At 37.5% G+C, this 22109-nt stretch overlaps 1 protein-coding gene across 3 annotated transcripts in view; it reads right to left on the reverse strand.

Annotated features, from left to right (window-relative positions):
* The window catches only part of CNTN6 (contactin 6), a 174108-nt gene that overhangs the window by 67374 nt on the left and 84625 nt on the right, over nt 1-22109 (reverse strand). The window contains exons 4-7 of one of the 3 annotated variants that reach the window (XM_069562587.1): nt 17288-17469; nt 10876-11012; nt 9159-9288; nt 6829-6979 (exon numbers count right to left, since the gene is read on the reverse strand). In XM_069562587.1, the coding sequence (XP_069418688.1) occupies nt 6829-6979; nt 9159-9288; nt 10876-11012; nt 17288-17469 (600 nt within the window). Of the gene's footprint in view, nt 1-6828; nt 6980-9158; nt 9289-10875; nt 11013-17287; nt 17473-22109 lie in introns of all 3 variants that reach the window. The other 2 variants (XM_069562586.1, XM_069562588.1) reach the window with 2 other exon arrangements.

Genomic DNA, 22109 nt, shown 5'->3' on the forward strand with positions numbered 1-22109 from the left:
TACACCTTAGAAATGTATCTGAATATGAAAAAAAAACTGCACTTTGTTTTTTTGAAAAATATGAAAAGCATGTATACTGACTGGCTTATGGACATGCTTAAATTAGTTATTTTCATTATAATGGCAATTTAACATATAGCTGGATTTTACTTTACTTCATCTTATGAAATGAGAGAGAAATATGGTAGATGTTTTTAGGAAAATGAAAAAACAGGATGGTGTGTTACTTATTAATTCAATTATTATTCTTTTGATAATAGGGAAAAAAATTGGTCCACCTCTTTGTTTCTGTTGCTCAGAGAGTGTATATCTACTCCGACAAAATCTCAGGTGATTTCGGCATCTTTTTGTATGCTGCCTGTCAGAGGACAGCTTTGAGCTGTTGGTCCAGAAAGTTCACGTTTCCTACGTCTTCTATTAAATTCAAGAAGTGATCCCTGCACAGGTAGCCAGCAGTCACTGGGGATAAGGAGATAAATCTAGGCCTTTGATTTCTGTCAGTTCACTTGCTAAGTGGATCCACAAGGCAAAAAAGAAGTGATTAATCAAACTTAGCAGATGTGGAATTGATTCCCTCAGTTGCCTCAGAATGCCTTGCAGAGATAAGCTTCATCTGTATTCATCTTGACTTCCTGTGGTGAAGTCTCTGGTTTTTCCCTTGGCTGGTGGAGGTAAGAATGTGCAACTTGGATTTGCATAAAGGTTGGAATAACAGCAATACATGCAGCCAATGGTAACAGAGTATAAACAGATCATCCATCCTTTTCATTCATTCTGTGTCATTTGAGTCACACAGCTCCAAGAGTGAGACAACTATTATTTTCTCCAATTTTTTAAATGAATTAACTGAGGACCAGTTAAATTAAAGGACTTACTAGAATTATCAGCTAAGTGAGAAGTAGAGTTCAGAACAGAAATCAGATCTTCTGACTCCAAATAATTGAAAAGGAAAACACTTTCTTATGTATTATGCATCATGTAGTCGGCTACTTAAAACTTATCCACAGCACCTAGCATAGAATTTGAGGTATAATTGTTGCTCATTAAATACTTACAGGATGAATGAATGAACACATTTTGGGCCTATTAATTATTAAATACATATTAGGTTTAACTGTAGAAATCTCTTAATTCAGGTAGACACAAAACAAAGTGAATTTTAGCTTTCATTCATTTAGCAAAGTAGAAAATATGCATTGGACATCTGTTGTGTTCCAGGTTTGTGCCGGGTGCTGGGTCCATAATGGTGAGTTAGCGAATGGGGCCTAGTACTCAGTGATGCTTAAGTCTAGATACCAGGGACCTCTATAATCTCTGAATTCATCCTAACCAGTCACTTTAGCTAATTTGACAACTCACAGCAATCACCATGTTTGGCACAATTATTCGGTCACCTGAACAAATTAGCAAAGCATGTACAAAATTTTGAGTATGATAGAATCTGCAATTTCAACCTTCCAGGTTAATGCTTTGCACTGATTTCTAAAATATAATCTCTATTCTGGCAGTCACTATGTGGATAGCATGTCAAGTATTTCTGTTAGTTTTTTTTTAAATTATTTCATTTTAAATAAATACAAGAACAGTGACCTTAATTAAAAAAAAAAAGTAAGCTAGTGATTTTACTCAAGGTCAGGCCCCTTATCAATGATAGAACTGTAACCCTATATTTTGATTCCCAGCAAGGGGCTCTTAATAATACACTCCAGTTTCTTGCTGAGGAATATACCATTGCTTCTCTTCAGTTTCAATACTGTTTCTAAATGATTGGTAGCTCCAGAAAGAATAAGGTAGATGAGTATGACTATACATTTCTAGCAGGAAATCAGGCAGCCTTAGGGTTCTGCCTATTTTTAGTTGGAAGAAAACTTTTCTTCTCTGACAGCTAGCCATAAATAGAGACACTGTTAAAGATGGAACTCTTAAAATAGTCAGGACTTCAAATGTGACACATAGGCCAATAAGAAATACAAACCATATTCAGAAATGTTGCTTGATCTGAATTATCAACACATGAAATTCAGTAAAAATCATGTGACAGTAGGCTTCCAAAAATAAAGAGTTTGAGTGTGTTCTCCATTATTTGTAGAAAGGAAAAGTTCTGGAAACAGAGAAGGCACATTGGGCATCAGGTCTAAGCTTTACGTTAGCTGTAAGCTGTATGCTGTTTCGATTCATGTAATACTGGAAGAAATTTTCAAAAAAATATGTATTGCCACCATTTTCTTTTAAAGTAAGCCACAGAGTAAGGTTACTTTGGATAGATTTCTTTAGAATCTTTTCAATCATCTCTAGACAGATAGCTACACTTTATTGGAAGCAAGTGTAGCGACAATGAAATTTCAAAGTAGACAGGATGGTATAGACGTTTTAAAACAGAGACTAAAAACATGCATTTCCCCATATAGGTATTTCCAAGGTCAAGAACTAAAAACTGTTCCTAGTTGAAGTCATTTAAACTGTTTTCTATATCTGACTCTTTTAATCTTCCTGTGTATACAGTTATATCATGCTTTAACAGAAGTATGAAAGGATAGGAATTATGTATATTATTTAGATATAATATTCAAGTTGATGTGGCATTTAAAAAGTATATACTAAGATTCACTATTCTGTGTTTGAGTTTGTGATCTGGTCCTATAAAATTTGGAAAATGGACTAGGTCTCTATCTCCTAGTGTAATTAATTTCATTAGGTTTGGAAACTATGGCTAACCCTGTGGTACACACATATTAATATATACACACACGTGTGAGCACACTCAATGTTCAAATGTATTCACAGACTATAAGTCAAATAATTTTTATTCATATATTGCAAATGTTATAAGAAATAGTGTGTGGCGTTAGATACTCTTTTAATATTCTCCTCACCAAAGTATTCTTGCACTGTGGTAGCTATTTACAAGCTGAATGCAGTTACTTTGCTAAGACCTGGGATTTGTCCTGGCATCGTTGATTTGAGAAGGAGAAAAGATCATGGGGAAAAGATTCAGTTACCCTCTAATGGCTCAGATCAAACCTATAGAAGTAAAAATCAAGCTTAGACCTGAATGGGCTTGAAGAGACCACTTTGCTCTCTGTTGTCTTTTAGGAAGATATGATGCTTCTACTCCAAATTATGGTGCAATTAGGACTGAATAGAGGCTGAGCTATGTTTTCATTGTACCATACCACCTCTACAGTAGTAAATAGTCAATGCCCTTTCTTTCCTTCCTCCTCCTTTCCTTCCTCCCTTCCTTCTTTCCTTTCTTTATTTTTAAATATTTTTCTATTGGAATATAATTGCTTTCCTCTATTGTGTTGGTTTCTGCTGTACAGCAGTATGAATGTGAATCAGCCATAAGTAAACATATATCCCCTCCCTCTTGACCTCCCTCCCACCCCCACATTCCACCCGAACTAGGCTCCCTGTGCTACGCAGCAGCTTTCCACTGCTTGCCTGTTTTACACATGGTAGCGTATCTATGCCACTGCTACTCTCTGAATCCATCCCCTCTCTGCTTCCTCTGCCATGTCCACAGTCCATTCTCTATGTCTGCATCTCCCTTTCTTCCCTGGAAGTTGCTTCATCTGTACCATCTGTACCAATTTTTTATTGATTCTGCATGTATGCATTAATATACGATGTTCATTTTTCTTGTTGTGACTTCATTCTAATTTTTACCTGCAGCCTGTTTGAAAATCCCCATGATAAGACTACAGAAAGGCCATCAAGTCAACACCAATAGAAGCATAGGTGCTGCATTTCTCAATAAGCTACATGAAGTCTTGGTTTTAATGAAATCAGTCTTCTCAGAAGACAATAGAAGCAAGGACAGGATAGGAAGCCTGCAGAGACACAAAGTGTCACAGAGCTGGCTGTGTGTGACCTTTGCAAAATACTGCTTAAGGTCATCTATACCTGGCAGAGATACACATCTGTAATTGTTGTACTCTACTGGGGCTTGATTTTTTTTCAACTTTTTAGGATGCATATTCAGAAGATAATTTTGTTTGTTTTCTTTTGTTGAAACATGTAATGAAATTCTAAAGCAGCAAGTGAATACAATCATGAAAGATGTACATAAAAATCACATGGACCATTCTTTTAATCCCAGTAAGACAAGAATGAATCTGATTTGACTATTAGTAACTGTTCTGGAGTCAAAAAGCTTCCAAATTCATCCTCTATACAAATAAAACATAAATCTGAAAACCTGTTTTAAAAAGCAGTTTCCTTGTACCCTACAAAGCTTTCTCTCTCTCTCATTTTCTTACCTTCATCCAAATCTTCTCCCTTTTTTTTTTTTTTCTCGCTTCCCAACACCCTTACTTGCATTCAGATCTTTAAAGGTTATGGAGGGTAAACAGTAGTCATTCTTGCTCTTCAGGTGAAAACTTACAGTCACTTTAGTAAATGAAGCAGAGCTAATCAATTTATCCCAATGCTCAGTACAGAGCCTGTGTTTGACGCTATGGGATTCTCTTGAGTTTTCCTGTTCTATAGCAGTGCATTTAAACCTTGATTAGGATTGAGGTGAAAGAGAAAATATTTAGAGGATGCACATCCAGATTTGTTGGGCGTGCTTGTAGCAGTCTCCCAGGTACTCTAGAAGGGAAGGAGACCAACTGGGGCAGGCACCAGCTTTCCTTTCGTCTTTTTCACCTTTCTTTTCATAGCATCTGTATGTGTTGAGGCATTTCCTCCCAGAATAGCCGTACTGTGAAGCTGGTAATGCCTCACATATTCATCCTTTTGGAAGCATTCATTCATTCTGCAGATACTTACTGAGTTTAGGTTCTATGCCAAGGCACAGGGCATACAAGAATAAATTTGACAGGATCCCTATCCTGGGAAAAGCTTCAGTTCTGGGCTGTAGAGTCCCTGGGAGACAGAAGAGGAAAAGAAAGACTGCCTTCGAAAGAGCTTTCTCTTTCTTGTCAGGAGAGAGTGTACAAGGCCTCAGTGAGAGATATAACAGTGAGAGCATTCTACACAATCAACACTGCTTCTTTGCTTGTTTTAATCAAAGAGGAGAGTGAAAAAGTTGGCTTAAAGCTCAACATTCAGAAAATGAAGATCATGGCATCTGGTCCCATCACTTCATGGGAAATAGATGGGGAAACAGTGGAAACAGTGTCAGACTTTTTTCTGGGGAGCTCCAAAATCACTGCAGATGGTGATTGCAGCCATGAAATTAAAAGATGCTTACTCCTTGGAAGGAAAGTTATGACCAACCTAGATGGCATATTAAAAAGCAGAAACATTACTTTGCCGACTAAGGTCCGTCTAGTCAAGGCTATGGTTTTTCCAGTGGTCATGTATGGATGTGAGAGTTGGACTGTGAAGAAAGCTGAGCACTGAAGAATTGATGCTTTTCAACTGTGGTGTTGGAGAAGAGTATTGAGAGTCCCTTGGACTGCAAGGAGATCCAACAAGTCCATTCTAAAGGAGATCGGTCCTGGGTGTTCATCAGAAGGACTGATGCTGAAGCTGAAACTCCAGTAATTTGGCCACCCCATGCGAAGAGTCAACTCATTGGAAAAGACTCTGATGCTGGGAGGGATTGGAGGCAGGAGGAGAAGAGGACAACAGAGGATGAGATGGCTGGATGGTATCACCGACTCGATGGACATGAGTTTGGGTGGACTCCGGGAGTTGGTGATGGACAGGGAGGCCTGGCGTGCTGTGATTCATGGGGTTTCAGAGTTGGACATGACTGAGCGACCGAACTGAACTGAACCTAATTTTCTCTCTCCCTGACCACAAATGCAGTCTGAGATCAGAAATGACAAAACGGTGTCCCTTTAACCAACCCATGGATGTTTCTTCTGGCCCAGAGTTTCAATGCCAAAATTTAGATCTCTAGCTTTTCCTGAAATGTTAAAAGTTCTACCCATAAAACAACATTTGACTGAATTCAGATTTGTGACTATACCTTCTAGGTGTAGAACTCACTCTCCACTCCTTCACAGGCTTTTGAGATTGACAGATTGCCGTGTTTTGTCATGACAATTGAGCTGTCTTTTGTTTTACCTGGTGTATCTTGTTATTTGTGTTACCTGCCCAGTATGCATATGAGTTTGTGGCACATATGATGCTGAAGAAGTTACCGTGAAACCATTTTCATACCATCAGCATGTGGCTATTTCATAGTAGCACCCTATTGTGTATCTGACCACATAGAAACACAGGTGGGTCCTTACATTTGAGTTGGAACTTTAGTGAAATCAACTCTGAATATACAAGGTTCTACAGCACAATGGAATGAAATCTGTTATACGTAAAGAAAAACACCTGTTTTGTGCTGTCAAAACTCTCCCAGAGAACTTGCCAGTGCTGATCTGGGATTTCTCAATCACATCCATAATAGGAGGAAACCTCTCTTCTTTCTCTACGGGAACCTCTCTACATTTTTTTTTCATGTGGTGAATTCATTTTGTCATGGAGTGAACACCTGTGTGACTATTTAAAAACCACAACACCAGGTGTGTGAGTATGAATGTCTCTCTCCTTTGTGTATGCTCTTCTCACTGATTTCTCAGCAGGCTGGGTCAGGAAAAAGGCTTCAAACTGAATATAGAAAAAGGTCTTAAAGGATTTCTTAAAATATATCTATTACAAGCACATGCACTGAAAATATTGCAGTCAAATTATACAAACAGTTCATAGCCTTGTAAATTCCTTTTGTTTATACCATCATGTGAAAATGTTCATATCTACAGATAACACAATTGCAAGCTTACTGTAAGAGAGAGAATTTTAGAAAACCTAGTAAACTCTAAAATCTGGAAGATATTATATTATAAAATATTTAAAATATTAAGACAAAAGAGATTTTTTTACCTTTTGCTTTGTCTCAGGCTCTCTATTCCTCTTTTCCAGGAAATAGTGGCCCTGGGGAAAGCATTTGGTTTGCATTCGATCACAATATCCCCACCAACTTGAACAACTGAATATTTTTTAAGGGGATTTTTGGAGAAATCAGGAGCTGAGGCTAAAAACAAAATCACAGAATTATTCAATTACTCATCTAATCAACATGTTGTAACCGAAGAACTGATGCAGTATCCTAGATAGAATCTAATATCTGTAAAAAAAAAAAAAAAAAAAGCAAAAAAACAAAAAACAAACAAACCTCTTTTTGAAGCTACTTTGCTCAAGGTGTTTTGGAGCTAATTATGGACTTGGCATTTTGGAGTCTCTGTTTCCATTTGTAAAATGAAATAGATGGCAATAGATATTACCTGTCAGTTAGTCTGGGTCTTGAAAGAGGTAACATTCAGTAAAGAAGGTTAAGTACCAACTGGCACAAATTATTGGCTCAGTAAGTGTAAATTATTTTTGTTTTGGTAATGGTCATTGAGATAACAAAAGCAGGCTAGAGTTAGGAAGGAAGCAAGTTACAAAAGGTCACATTTTTGATAGTGTTTATAATAAAGAAGGTGAAGATGGTTTCACGAGAGAGAGAGAGGGAGAGAGAGCGTGCACACAATGAAATACCTTTTCAATAAATCAAAAGCAGTATATTATTATTTCAGGTTTCTTTAGGCATACCATTAACTGGAAAAATGGAAATAGTCTGCCTTCAGTTGAAGCAGGCAAGCTGAGTAGAAACTTTAACAACAACAACAGAGAAAAAAAAAAAAAAACAGCCTTTGTCAGTTTCAACTCTGTCCTCACTAAATAAATCATGAGCAAATACCAGTTCATAAGGGTAATAAATAATTAGACTGCCTGGGGATACATCCAAGTCTTCCTAGCTGCCTGCCTGTGGGAACCTATGTGTCCAGTTCCCATTCCTAGCATAAAGTCTATATGAATTTCTTTCAGATATGCCATGTTTTCTTGTATGGCTTCTCTTCCCTTCCACTAACCTATACACGCTTTTTATTCTGATACATGTTTAAAGAGAAGGTCTTCAATTTAGGTTATGTTCAGCTGATAGCACCTACTCAGTTCTTGACTGTAATAGTCACAATATTTTAAAATTCAGCGCTTTTTTTCCCCCTCTGTAGAACTATAGGTTCTATAAAGATCATTTTGATATTGACAGTTCTGTTTTCAGGGTTTAATACACAATAAGTATTCAATAAATGATGACTGAATGAAGAAACAAATGAATCAATGTCCATCACCCATAGACTTACGAAACTTTGCGGTTTTACTTGATTTTTCCTCTCATCTCCTGTGTTTATACTGTTAAGGAAGTCTCAGGATGAAAGACGTCACTGAGTCATTTATGGTGACAACTTCACTGGCTGACTGTCTCAGAATATCATCCTCAAACTGCTCTGTCTCAACATTTTCCACTATAGGGGCTCATTTCCCAGCTTCCCTTGAGGTCTGAGTGGACACGTGACAGGGTTCTAGCTAATTACATAAAAGGAGTTTGATGTAAGGACGCAGGGAAATTTTGCTTTTCTAATGATAGGGGCTGTCCCCTCTGTCTTCTTTGGGTTTCAGTATGGACTTGATTTCTGTAGGTACAGCACTCATCCTGGAGCCAGGAGGCTACAACCATGAGGAAAAAGTTTAAAGATCATCAAGTCACATTGCTCTTGCTCAGCTACCCACCCATACCCACCCCCCACGAAGTTCTTATGCATGTGTGTGTGCCAAGTCGTTTCAGTCATGTCTGACCCTGTGGGACCCCATGGACTGTAGCCTGCCAGGCTTCTCTGTCTATGGGATTCTCCAGGCAAGACATGCTCTCCTCTAGGGGCTCCTCCTGACCCTTGGATTGAACCCGCATTGGCAGAGAGATTCTTTAACACTAAGCCACCTAGAAAGTCTGAAGTTCTTGTTGAAATAAAATACCTCCTTGTTTCAGTCTGTAAATTGAGATTTTCTTTTCTTATTTGTAGCTGAAAACATTTCTAATAGATGCTTTTTGAGTTGTATTCAAAATCTCATGCTGAGATCAACTTTGGGGGAGCCACCTCTGGTTTGGTTTCACCCAATAGTGGGTTCCTCCAAGTCCTGATGTGTTACCACATCACCCAAAGCTGAGTAATAATTCTCACTTTGCATATTTTAGAAACTAATTTAGACATTTCTCATTATTTCAAGGAAAAGCAATTTCTACTTTACAGAAAAATTGGATTCATATTACATATAATCATAGCTTGCTAAAATGTCAGTTTGAATTTTTTGGCTATAAATGAATGACTTACCTAATACTCTCAATTCTGCATTTGCATAAATTATCTGATATTTGTTTTCTGCAGCACATTGGTAGATACCAGAATCTGACACATTCAGCATAGTTATGATGAGTGTCCCATTTTCTATTTGAATTCTTTCCTAATAAAAGAAAAGTCACATAAAATGCCAGTGCATTACTGTAAGCATGCTCTTAATATCTGTGTATATCTATGAGCTGTTGGGGTATGAGACCTGTTGCTTATGAAACTGAAATTAATATACTTCAAGATTCTGGGCAGTTTTCTGGACTTTAAAAAACAATGGAAATGTTATTAACATAATTTTAGTGGTTAGTTTATTTTATGTTACCTCATTTCTTTTAAAATTGGCAGTTTTCTGCATAGAAGGTATGAGATGGTTGGATGGGAGCACTGACTCAATGGACATGAATATGATTAAATTCTGGAAGTTGGTGATGGACAGGGAGGCCTGCCTGCTGCAGTCCATGGAGTCTCAAAGAGTCAGACACAACTGAGCAACTGAATTTTATGCGGTATATAAAATAATTTGGAATACACTACCATTTCAATTTTTTCAGAAAGCATAGTCAACAATAATGTTAGACATGGATAGAGTGACTAGCTAATTTCCATGGTTTTCCATCATAAAGTCTTAAAAAATTAAAATATGATGATTCAATAATTTTCTAATTGAGTACGTAAGTTGAAGGAGCTAAATTCTTTTCTGCAGTGTACTATGAAGTATGTTTAAACATACTGAAACACACAAAGTCTGTTGCAGAGTCCCATTTTGGGTACAATTTTGAGTGTATAGAATAAAATAGTTTAACAGGGTAAATATAACTTTAAATATTTCATGGTACCTATCACCATCCTCTAAAGATAGTAAAAGTAGGCTGGAGGACACATGGGAATGTTGTTTGCAAAAGGGATGAAGGAATTAAAGTCCAATAAAGCTGAAACAAAGAAGAGCATTCTATTCAGGTTCTAAACAACAGATGTTCTTTGTGTCTCTAACTGAGCCTGTAAGTGCAAAGTAGAGTGGTGAGCTGACACAATTATTAGGATAATTTGATGGGAAAAATAAACTTGTCTCATTTTCTATATATTGTAAAGTGTGCTTTAATTTGAAAAATGTGGATAACTGCCTCAGTTTTCCACTTTTCTAGGTTTAGAGACAGCTATTAGCTTTCATAAAAACCAAGTTTCTGGATGATGACTGGGAGCTTGGGTTCTGAAATCAGGTACGGTATGCTTAGAATACCAATGCTAACACTTACTAGCTGCTTTGTGACCTTGGACAAATAGACGTAAGCCCTCTGAAACAATTTTTTTTCACTATACAAATGATAATCATATCTTTCTCGTAAAATTGTCATGAGGATGACACTAGATAATGTGTGGAAAATATTTAACAAAGAGCCGGGCTCATATGAGAGTTCAGTGAATGTTGTTGATGATAATGATATCATCTGAATATGGATCAATCACTGACTAAGTGCAACTTTGTACAAGTTGTGTTTCCTACCCATAAATTTCTCATTTGAATAATGGGAATAATTGTAATAGTCACTTGAGTTTAAGTATTAAATAAATTAGGATATGTAAAGATTATATTACATTTCCTGGCACCTACTAAACATTCCAGAAACATTCATTGTTGCTGTTAGTAATAAAATTTCCCTAGCAGAGTAGGTGGAAGTTTAATAACACCATAGCTACTTACCTCTGGATTGAGGCGTTCACCATTCTTTAACCAGGTGTACCAAGGATCTGGCTTTCCACTGGCTTTGCATTCCCAAAATAAGCTGTCATATATAGACAAGTATGTATTTTGGATTTTTTGTTCCCATTCTGGAGGGGCTGTTTCAAAAAGAGGCAAGAGCAACTATTTAGCAAATCAGTTAGGCAAAATCTTACGCTGCATTTCAAGGACTATAGAAATCAGAAGGACAAAGTTACCTAGGTCTAGTAATACTGTACTCATGATTTGAGGGAGGGGAGATGCAGGACCCCCAAAGTGGGACAATAGAAACTCTGTTGTAAATATCAGTGGACCTTTTGCATAAGACTGATATTTGCCATCTATCACTTTGCTACACCTGTATAACAATTTTGGAGCTGTGGGAACAAGCTAAAGGATAATTCCATATTAGATATTAGTATATAGGTCAAGTTAGAAAACGTATATCATTTCTGAACCCTCTGTGGGCAAAAGGCCATTAACTATATTTAGATTGAACTAACTGAAATAATTGTATCTATATCCAATATAATTACAGTTCAATAGTTTGAAGCATAAATCAGATATCAGCCTTATCACATTTTAGTAGGTTTTAATCAAGTTGTTTTTCCCTATGTATAAGTCTTGACAGGGAATGATAACTTTTAGAGTTGTATGTAGGTTAAGCATATAACTTTAATTCTAGGCATGAGTTTTCCAAACCTTATTTTCTAATCTGAGAAAGTTCAACATAGTTCTGAAGCAAAAAGCAACTGATATAATTGATGTTGAAATGGCATTTAAGTATAAGGTAGTATTATCCTTACTAACATTCGTGGAAACAAGTGTGTATAAAATAAATTCTTTGAAATTATTATTTCTTCTATAATGATGATGGAAAACTTTCTAGATTTGCCATTTAATCCTTCTCCTTTGTTTAGGTCTGTTCTAGATATGTTGGAGTGGATGAGCTTCCTGTATAATTGTACTTAACTCTCCCTCCAAACTTTTGTAGAGGACTTTTTGTATAGGTGTTAGGTAACCTTATCAAAAAGCTGCTGTTCAGTTGCTTGGTTTTGTCTATCTCTTTGAGACTCCATGGACTACAGCACTCCACTCTTCCCTGTCCTTCGCTAGCTCCCAGAGTTTACTCAAATTCATGTCCTTTGAGTTGGTGATGCTATCTACTCATCTCATCCTCTGATACCTTCTTCTCCTTCTGCCTTCAGTCTTTCCCAGCTTACAATGAGACATAGTTAGAAAATAGAGAAGCCTGATTTTGTACACAGAAAGTAGTCACATGTTTGTGTTTGTTTAGGAGTGCTGGCCAAGGGTAAGTTCTCAGGAAAAGGGAGAATCAACAGGGAAGGAGTCAATGCAAGAATGAGTTATTGAGTTGACCACCAAGTGGCACTAAGTGGTAAAGAACCTGCCTACAAATGCAGGAGACATGAGATGCGGGTTCCATCCCTGGGTTGGGAAGATTCCCTGGAGGAGGGCATGGCAACCCACTCTGTATTCTTGCCTGGAGAATTCCATGAACAGAGAAGCCTGGTGGGCTAGGATCCATAGGTTCACAAAGAGTCAGACACAACTGAGCACGCAGAGATGATTGTAACCCATCCTCTGTGAATATATAAGGAATCTCTATAACTGCCTGCCCAGGAAAGAAAGAGGAAACCTTTATTCATTGGCTCTTGTCCACAGCCATTCAAGGGCAGTGCAGGTATTAACTGGAGAAGGCAATGGCAACCCACTCCAGTACTCTTGCCTGGAAAATCCCATAGACAGAGGAGCCTAGTAGGCTGCATACAGTCCATGGGGTCGTGACGAGTCGGAAACGACTGAGCTACTTCACTTTCACTTTTCACTTTCATGCACTGGAGAAGGAAATGGCAACCCACTCCAGTATTCTTGCCTGGAGAGTCCAGGGATGGGACTGATGGGCTGCCGTCTATGGGGTCACACAGAGTCAGGCACGACTGACGTGACTTAGCAGCAGCAGGTATTAACTATTAGCACATTCAGGTTGTGTGTGCTTAAATTTTGAGTAGATTCTAGAAGGGGCCAAATAAAACTGGAGAAGGAAACAAGATGGGCTGTTGGGCCACCTGAGATGAGACTCTGACAGGCCACACCTGCAAAATACAGTGTCAGAGGAGGTCACCGCAGCAGTGGTGAGTAAGTGGTGCTGAGAGTCTTCAAAATGATATACAAGTATATCTGACTTTCAAGGTTTTTCCACTGTAACTTCTTGCACTGAAAGAGAAGTTCCTTCGGGGAGCTAGCAAGGAGAAGAAGGAATCATGATGTCCTGTTATGGTGAAAAGTAAGCCAAGATGAACTCCTATGGAAATCAGGGCAACCTCCAGTTACATGACACGCTTTTCACAACCTTGAGGGATAATGGATGGCAATACTTAAAAGAACTGAGTGTATTGGTTAAATTGAATCATGTTTCTATCTAATATTTTTAAAATTTATAGTTTGTAAATACTTGTTTAGAAATCGCCCTATTATACATTTGATCTGGGAGGAAAAATGAACACACACGTAAAATCCACATAGCTTACAGGAGTTTCAGACCATAATTTGTTGCTTAGTGCAATAGGAGTAACTTTAAGCTTTATTTGTTTGTTTTTTTTTTTAATGTGTACATTTTTTGGATGCTTAGGATTCCAAAGAATAAACTTTTAAGTCTACAACTACAGGTAGGTCCAACTAAGTCAGAACTACCTGAGAAAAAACAACAGTATTTCAAGTCTACCATACAGGCTTGGGTGTTGTTACTTATTTCCCCCTCTCAATGGTTGTGTAATTGACTTAACTCCTCTGAATGTGCTCCATTATTTATAATGAAAATAATACTTTATAAACATAGTTTGGAGGTTGTGTATTTGTGCTCACTCAATCACGTCTGACTCTTTGTGACCCCATGGGTCACAAAGGACCCTAGCCTGCCAAGCTACTCCATCCATGGAATTTTCCAGGCAAGAATACTGGAGTGGGTTGCCAGAGGAGGACCCAATATAAATGGGTAGAATTCTGAAGTATAACTTAAGCACAGCAACATAATGGACTGAGAGACTCTTGAAATTTTCAAGTATTTTTCGATTCTCAAGAAATTGGATCAATTCTCTTCTTCTTTGGAGATATGTGTGCATGTGTGTGTGCTATGTTGCTTCAATTATGTCTGATCCTTTGCAACACTAATGGTCTGTAGCCCACCAGGCTTCTCTGTTGATGGGATTCTCCAGGCCAGAATATTGGAGTGGGTTGCCATGCCCTCCTTCAGGAGATCTTCCCTACTCAGAGATTGAACCGGGGTCTCTTATATCTCCTGTATTGGCAGGCAGATTCTTTTCCACTAGCACCACCTTGGAAGCCCTTTGGGAGCATATTGACAACTAAATAGGTGGACAAGAAGCATTATTTTGTCTTATTGACCAATTACCCATTATGCTCCCACAAAGACCATTTGTACTTCTTAAATGGCTAATTTGATTGTGATAATAGATCATGTGGGGCTTCCCTGGTAACTCAGTTGTAAAGAATCTGCCTGCACTGCAGGAGACCCCGGTTTGATTCCTGAGTTGGGAAGATCCGCTGGAGAAGGAACCCACTCCAGTATTCTTGGGACTCCCTCATGGCTCAGCTGGTAAAAAAATCCACCTGCAATGTGGGAGATCTGGGTTTGATCCTTGGTTTGGGAAGATCCCCTGGAGAAGGGAATGGCTACCCACTCCAGTATTCTGGCCTAGAGAATTCCATGGACAGTATAGTCCATGGGATAGCAAAGAGTCGGACACGACGGAACGACTTTCACTTTCACTTCCATCGGTCTTATGAATAGACTTAGGTGACCAGGTTGAAGAGCTATGGTAGACTGGGCAGAATCTCATTTTAGAAGATTGTTCAAGGTTCTAATCTCAGATCTAGCAAACATTATTTGAGATCTTGTTCAATTCATCAAAGGTTAATTGCCTATAATATCACTGAAAATTATTTCTACACTTTATTGCTATAAAAATTATGTGAATTAATATTTGTAAAATCTTCTATGTAAGCTAGCAGTTGCTTTATTAATGTGAGAGAAAGTACTTTATTATTGATTTCCAGTTTATAGAGACATCAATTTTATGGTTAACTTTTTTTTATCTATATATTTGTCAGTTTAGTAGAAAAATGACATACCTATTAGCCAAAGCCTGTGTAATATTTTGCTGCTCCTAAAAAAACTCCCAGTTACAGCCTCACAATTTTATTTACAAAAGAATGCAAGAGTCCAGAGACTTTGGATTAAAAAATAGGAGCTATCAAAAGAATATATGTATAAACTCAATTGACAGCTTCTGAAGTGACTCAGTGGTAAAGAATCTGCAGGCTGATGCAGGAAATGCAAGAGAGAACGGTTCAATCCCTGGATCAGGAGGACCTGTCAGGAGGAAATGGCAACCCACTCCAGTATTCTTCCTGGAGAATTCCATGGACAGAGGAGCCAGGCAGGCTACCTTCCATGGGATTACAAAGAGTTGGACAAGACTGGGTGACTGAGAACACATGTATAAATTTAATTAGCATTCCTTCTAGGTAATTACAATACCTTTGAAACTTTAGTTATTGAAATATATAGTTTTGTTTCCGATTACTTTACTACTGATTATAAATGTGTCACATAGAAACATGTCACACAGAAAATGACTTTTGGCCATAAATAAATACAGCTTTTAAAGTCCTCTAGTACAGAAGACATGGAAGAACAGACTCGTTCCAAATAGGAAAAGGAGTATGTCAAGGCTGTATATTGTCACTCTGCTTATTTAACTTATATGCAGAGTACATCATGAGAAACACTGGGCTGGAAGAAGCACAAGCTGCAATCAAGATTGCCGGGGGAAATATCAATAACCTCAGGTATGCAGATGACACCACCCTTATGGCAGAGAGTGAAGAGGAACTAAAAAGCCTCTTGATGAAAGTGAAAGAGGAGAGTGAAAAAGTTGGCTTAAAGCTTAACATTCAGAAAACGAAGATCATGGCATCTGGTCCCATCACTTCATGGGAAATAGATGGGGAAACAGTGGAAATAGTGTCAGACTTTATTTTTGGGGGCTCCAAACTCACTACAGATGGTGACTGCAGCCATGAAATTAAGACGCTTACTCTTTGGAAGGAAAGTTATGATCAACCTAGAGAGCATATTCAAAAGCAGAGACATTACTTTGCCGACTAAGGTCCGTCTAGTCAAGGCTATGGTTTTTCTAGTGGTCATGTATGGATGTGTGAGTTGGACTGTGAAGAAAGCTTAGTGCTGAAGAATTGATGCTTTTGAACTGTGGTGTTGGAGAAGACTCTTGAGAGTCCTTTGGACTGCAAGGAGATCCAACCAATCCATTCTCAAGGACATCAGTCCTGGGTGTTCTTTGGAAGGAATGATGCTAAAGCTGAAACTCCAGTACTTTGGCCACCTCATGCGAAGAGTTGACTTATTGGAAAAGACTGATGCTGGGAGGGATTGGGGGCAGGAGGAGAAGGGGACGACAGAGGATGAGATGGCTGGATGGCATCACTGACTTGATGGACATGAGTTGAGTGAACTCCGGGAGTTGGTGATGGACAGGGAGGCCTGGAGTGCTGCAGTTCATGGGGTTGCAAGGAGTTGGACACGACTGAGTGACCAAACTGACCTGAGTACAGACGTGTTAAATATAGCTAAGTTAAGAATATTTTAAAAGCAGCAAACATTTTGACAATCCTGAGGTATATTTTATGGTTTATTTGATGTCAAAAAAAAAAAAAAAGTGAACTACATGCAAGTGTATATTTTGGCCTGGAGGAAAGAAGACACAAGGACAAACATTAGAAAATATATGTTTTTATCATCTCTCTTAAGTCCATGAGAGATTCTGATAAATGAGACAACTATATTTTTAAACGAAGTAATGAGTTTATTTTTCTCTTGTCTACATATATGTAGACAATCTTGGGAAACATAAACAAGTACTGAAAACTACCATAAGTATTATGCTTCTCCTGTCATTTTCTCCTTTTGTAATTTCTGTTTGCGATTATCATTAAGATTGTCACAGGCTGCTGCTGAATTTATTAAGGGAAATATATTGAATTCCATTTTACTTTGTGTTATAAACTTCTATGGCTTTTAACACGACACTGCTCATCTTTCAAAGGAATTTATAATAAACAATAACATGCATAGACTATGCTGAAATTAAAGCCATATTTTAAAAATGGTCATTCCCATCGGCTAATCATTGAATTTAGCATCTTTACTTGGAAATGTGTCTTCTCTATTTCTCCTATGACACTTGCCCACAACATGCTAAACACTTTCACTATTTTCTATGAAGGATATCACCAAATATTTCATATACTTTTTGAAATTCTATTAGCTCACCATAGAAAATGAGTTGACCCTTTGCAAGGTTTCTTCCTCGAAGGTTACTTGCAATACACTCATAGAAGCCTTCATCTTCCTGTTGAAAGTTCGGGATTTCAAGGGTAGCTTGGGATTTGCTGTATTTGACTTTCCCCGGCAATGGGCTTCCATCCAACCTCCTCCAACTAATATCAGGGACGGGACTAAACAGTTATACCTCATTAGAATAGAAGATGGTTTAGTCTTTACGACAGCAGGATAAAATAAGAATTCCTTAAGCTTAACTCTCAAGGAAAAATATCAGTCAAATCTACTACATTGTGACTAGTTTTCAGATTATGCAGTCATTCACCATTCACTCATCCAGCAATTTTAATGGTTTATTAAGTGCCTGCCATGAGCAAGTCACGGTAGTAAGATCAGGGAATAAATTGATGACTAAACCTGTTTTCTGTCCTCATGTTGCTCACCAGCTAGAGGGGAAAGCAGACAATAAACACAATATAAAAATCAGATTTGTAAATTGCAATAACGGAAACAGAGGAAAGAGCCTGCAGAGATAGTAACAGGATTGTATCAATTTAAATATGAAGGTCAGGAAATTCTGTGAGGATGTGATATTTAAGAGGAGGCAATTTCTTTCTGTGTTTACAGATTCTAAGGCAAAAACTCAGATTCCTGTATAGCTAAATTGGCACTAATAAGTAACTGAAGACATACATGACTGGTGAGCTAGATTATCAAAAGAGATCAGTACTATACAACAGACCCGAATGAAATGGTAGTATAGGATCTGCTATCCTCAAAAGAATGTATTATTTATACACATTTTTTAATGACATTAAAAAAATCTTTGCATTGTACTTTGTCTCTTTTCAGAAAGAATGTGGAAACAATTCCTTTATTTTAGGAATTTAGCTTAATATGTTATATGTAATATATTTCATCTAATATGATTACCTTTTTAAGCAGCAAAAAAAATACATTTTATAATATATGAATCTAAGTGTCAAAAATAGAGATGAATTTAGAAATTCATGGTGAAGAAGGCCTTACTTTTACAGATATAATAGAATGTAATGAAAATGTAGGCTATAAAGTTCTAACCAGAGAATATTCCCTAATAAACTAATCATTTGAAAAATCAACCCCAATCTATTAGCACTAACATCTTTCCTATTTTCAAGTAATTTTTCATTCCTTTATAGATTTTCAGGTGCTTAAATAATTTCTCTTATAAATGTTTTCAGCTTAATAATAGTAAAAATCATTTTGCAAAACCAAATTATAACCTCTGTAGAAGATGCAGGACTTTTTCCAAGTCCTAAAAAATAATATAGGAGAACCTCCCAATCATATACAAAGTGGTTAACAAATAAAGATCTATAGAATCTGAGCTGTAAGAACTGCAGATAATTGGTGATGATTCACTAGAGGCTTCAAATAAAGCAACAAAATTGTGGAAGCCTCAAGAATTTTTCATTGGCCAACAATGAGGATCCTGATGTGCGAATCACTGTAGAAAGTCATAAATATGCTCACACATATTTCGCAGAAGGAATACTCACCAATCAATGTTTGATTTGTCTATTTTTCTCAGAATTAGCATACAGTGACAAATACAACTTGAATTTTAATTAAATACAAAAATCATAATTTTAATAAATTTTGTTTTTGTCCTTTAGGAAAGCCTTGACACTATAACTTTAGGTTGATATTGTAGTATAACAGCATATTCCTGCCAACAGGTAACCTCAGGTAGCTTGTTTTCTTATTCATTCATTTTATTAAATACAGAACTACAAGTTCTAAATAATTATTCCAAAACAAAGTTCTGAAAGAAAGTTTATTCACTGATAAAGATCTTTACCAAGTCTGAGGCAGTGTTATCCAATTTTTAAAAATAGATGCTAAATTTTCATGTTTACATGTGAGGTGGTGAGGATATAAATGCCTTTTATTTTCCTTTTTCTGCTTATCTCAATTTTTCCATTATTTTTCTACAATAAGGATGTATTACCCTCATAATAGAAAAATTCTAAGAAAATTCATTTACAAAGAGAAAAATAAATAGAGGCTCTGATATTTATCTGAATCCATGATTCTTTATCTTTTTATGATAATGCATCTCTGAGGTTTATCCAAAATACATGCAAAACATTCAACTAAAAAAGGTTTTAACCTAAAACATTAAGAAAAAAAAATCACTAAAGGCTGAATATTTTCCAGTTGTTATATCATGTTCTTTATTTTAACTGTGAAGACAGGAGTCAATTTTTAACCTATTTATCTAAATCTCTGAACCAGTAATTGAACAGTATACTTTAATTACAATACCAACAGTAAGGGACCTTTAAATACTTCTCAGTATGGTACTTCTATATAGCCATTAGACACGCATAAAAATGATATTCTGTGAAAGTGAATATTAGTGGCATATAAGACCAAAAACTGAGCAGTATAATCCTTGTGAAAAAATTATGACTGTGAAATATATTTTAAGAACAATGCTCTATAAGGTCAAAATTATACTAGAAGGCAAAAAATATGAAACAGACATGATATTGAAGAGATATTTAAGCTTCTCACTTAAAGAACAACCTCCAGATAGATGCTTGTTTTTCTTACCTCAGTTATGTTTAGAGTGATACACCTGGTCTAATAAACCACTCAACTATGGAGAAAGTTGTAAGTTTCAGTGTACTGGTTTCTAACATAAGAGCTTCCAATTTTGAAGAAGGATTTAAGAATTAGACTCTTGTATTCTCAGTCTTCTCGGAGAAGGCAATGGCATCCCACTCCAGTACTCTTGCCTGGAAATTCCCATGGATGGAGGAGCCTGGTAGGCTGCAGTCGGTGGGGTCGCTAAGAGTCGGACACGACTGAGCGACTTCCCTTTCACTTTTCACTTTCATGCATTGGAGAAGGAAATGGCAACCCACTCCAGTGTTCTTGCCTGGAGAATCCCAGGGATGGCAGAGCCCAATGGGCTGCCATCTGTGGGGTCGCACAGAGTCGGACACGACTGAAGCGACGTAGCAGCGGCATTCTCAGTCTTAAAGCTCAACATTCAGAAAACGAAGATCATGGCATACGGTCCCATCACCTCATGGGAAATAGATGGGGAAACAGTGGAAACAGTGTCAGACTTTATTTTGGGGGGCTCCAAAACCACTGCAAATGGTGACTGCAGCCATGAAATTAAAAGACGCTTACTCCTTGGAAGAAAAGTTATGATTAACCTAGATAGCATATTCAAAAGCAGAGACATTACTTTGCTGACTAAGGTCTGTCTAGTCAAGGCTATGGTTTTTCCAGTAGTCATGTACGGATGTGCGAGTTGGACTATGAAGAAGGCTGAGCGCCGAAGAATTGATGCTTTTGAACTGTGGTATTGGAGAAGACTCTTGAGAGTCCCTTGGACTTCAAGGAGATCCAACCAATCCATTCTGAAGGAGATCAGCCCTGGGATTTCTTTGGAAGGAATGATGCTAAAGCTGAAACTCCAGTACTTAGGCTACCTCATGCAAAGAGTTGGCTCATTGGAAAAGACTTTGGTGCTGGGAGGGATTGGGGGCAGAAGGAGAAGGGGACGACCGAGGATAAGATGGCTGGATGGCATCACGGACTCGATGGACGTGAGTCTGAGTGAACTCCGGGAGTTGGTGATGGACAGGGAGGCCTGGCATGCTGCGATTCATGGGGTCGCGAAGAGTCGGACACGACTGAGCAACTAAACTGAACTGGACAGATTCTCAGTCTGCATTGGACATGTGTTTATTTTTGTGTGTGCATTTTTTTTTCTTTGGTAAACCCAGTGCTTCCTATCTTTAGTCCATTGGATTTGAATTGGATAGACCTCACCTCTGAGGACTTCCCAGGTGGCTCAGTGGTAATGAGTCTGTCTGTCAATGCAGGAGACACGGATTTTATCCCTGGATTGGGAAGATTCCCTGGAAAAGGAAATGGCAACCCACCCCAGTATTCTTGGCTAGAAAATTCTATCAGCAGAGGAGCCTGACAGGTTGTATAGTCTACGGGATTGCAAAGAGTCAGACACAGCTAAGCATGCATGCATGCACATCTGGATGCAGGAGTGAGCACAAAACTCAGGTCTTGCCATTAGAAATTGGTGTATTGTGGCCACCATGGTGGGTCAACTATGGTAACTAAGACAACACAACCAGATCAATTCTGGGACTGCCTTTGAAAGAGCTGTTAAAGACAGGATCTTTTGTCACTAGTTTTCCTCAGATGTTAGGATGTATACTTGGCACTTCTAGGCAACAATTTCCAACGAAATGGAGACAGTGTGTTTGAAAACCAAGGCTGACATAAAGAAAGGTAACTTGGAATTCTTCACTTGCCTATATTAAGTCATGTCAATGCCAAAAAAAAAAAAACAAAAAAACTCAAATATATCTGTTAGTCAATAGTCATTTTTTGCCTTATGCCTGTTTGCATAGTTTTCCTGCTACTTTCATTTTTAAAAAAGACTTAAGAAATAAGCTGAATACCTGGGTTAAAAAGTTGTTAAGCTATTTTCTACCTGTGTGATTGAATTGTATGACATGGTATTAGTGCATTTCTTTAGGATACTATATTTTATTTACCCTCTGGATATTTTAGAATTCTCAGAGCAACTAAACTATCAAAAATAGTCACTCAAACATTATTTTTTTTTTATTGAGTCTTATCGAGTGCATTTTATGGCTGCATTTCATGTTAAAATTTTTAATGGGAGAAAAATCAAATTTTATATGATTTTGCAAATACTAATTCAATGTTAAGGTTTTTTTCAGATTTGTTATGTCACTACAAAATATGAATGTCAGGAGCC

The sequence above is a fragment of the Ovis canadensis genome, chromosome 19 (assembly GCF_042477335.2).
Source record: "Ovis canadensis isolate MfBH-ARS-UI-01 breed Bighorn chromosome 19, ARS-UI_OviCan_v2, whole genome shotgun sequence".
NCBI lineage: Eukaryota > Metazoa > Chordata > Mammalia > Artiodactyla > Bovidae > Ovis > Ovis canadensis.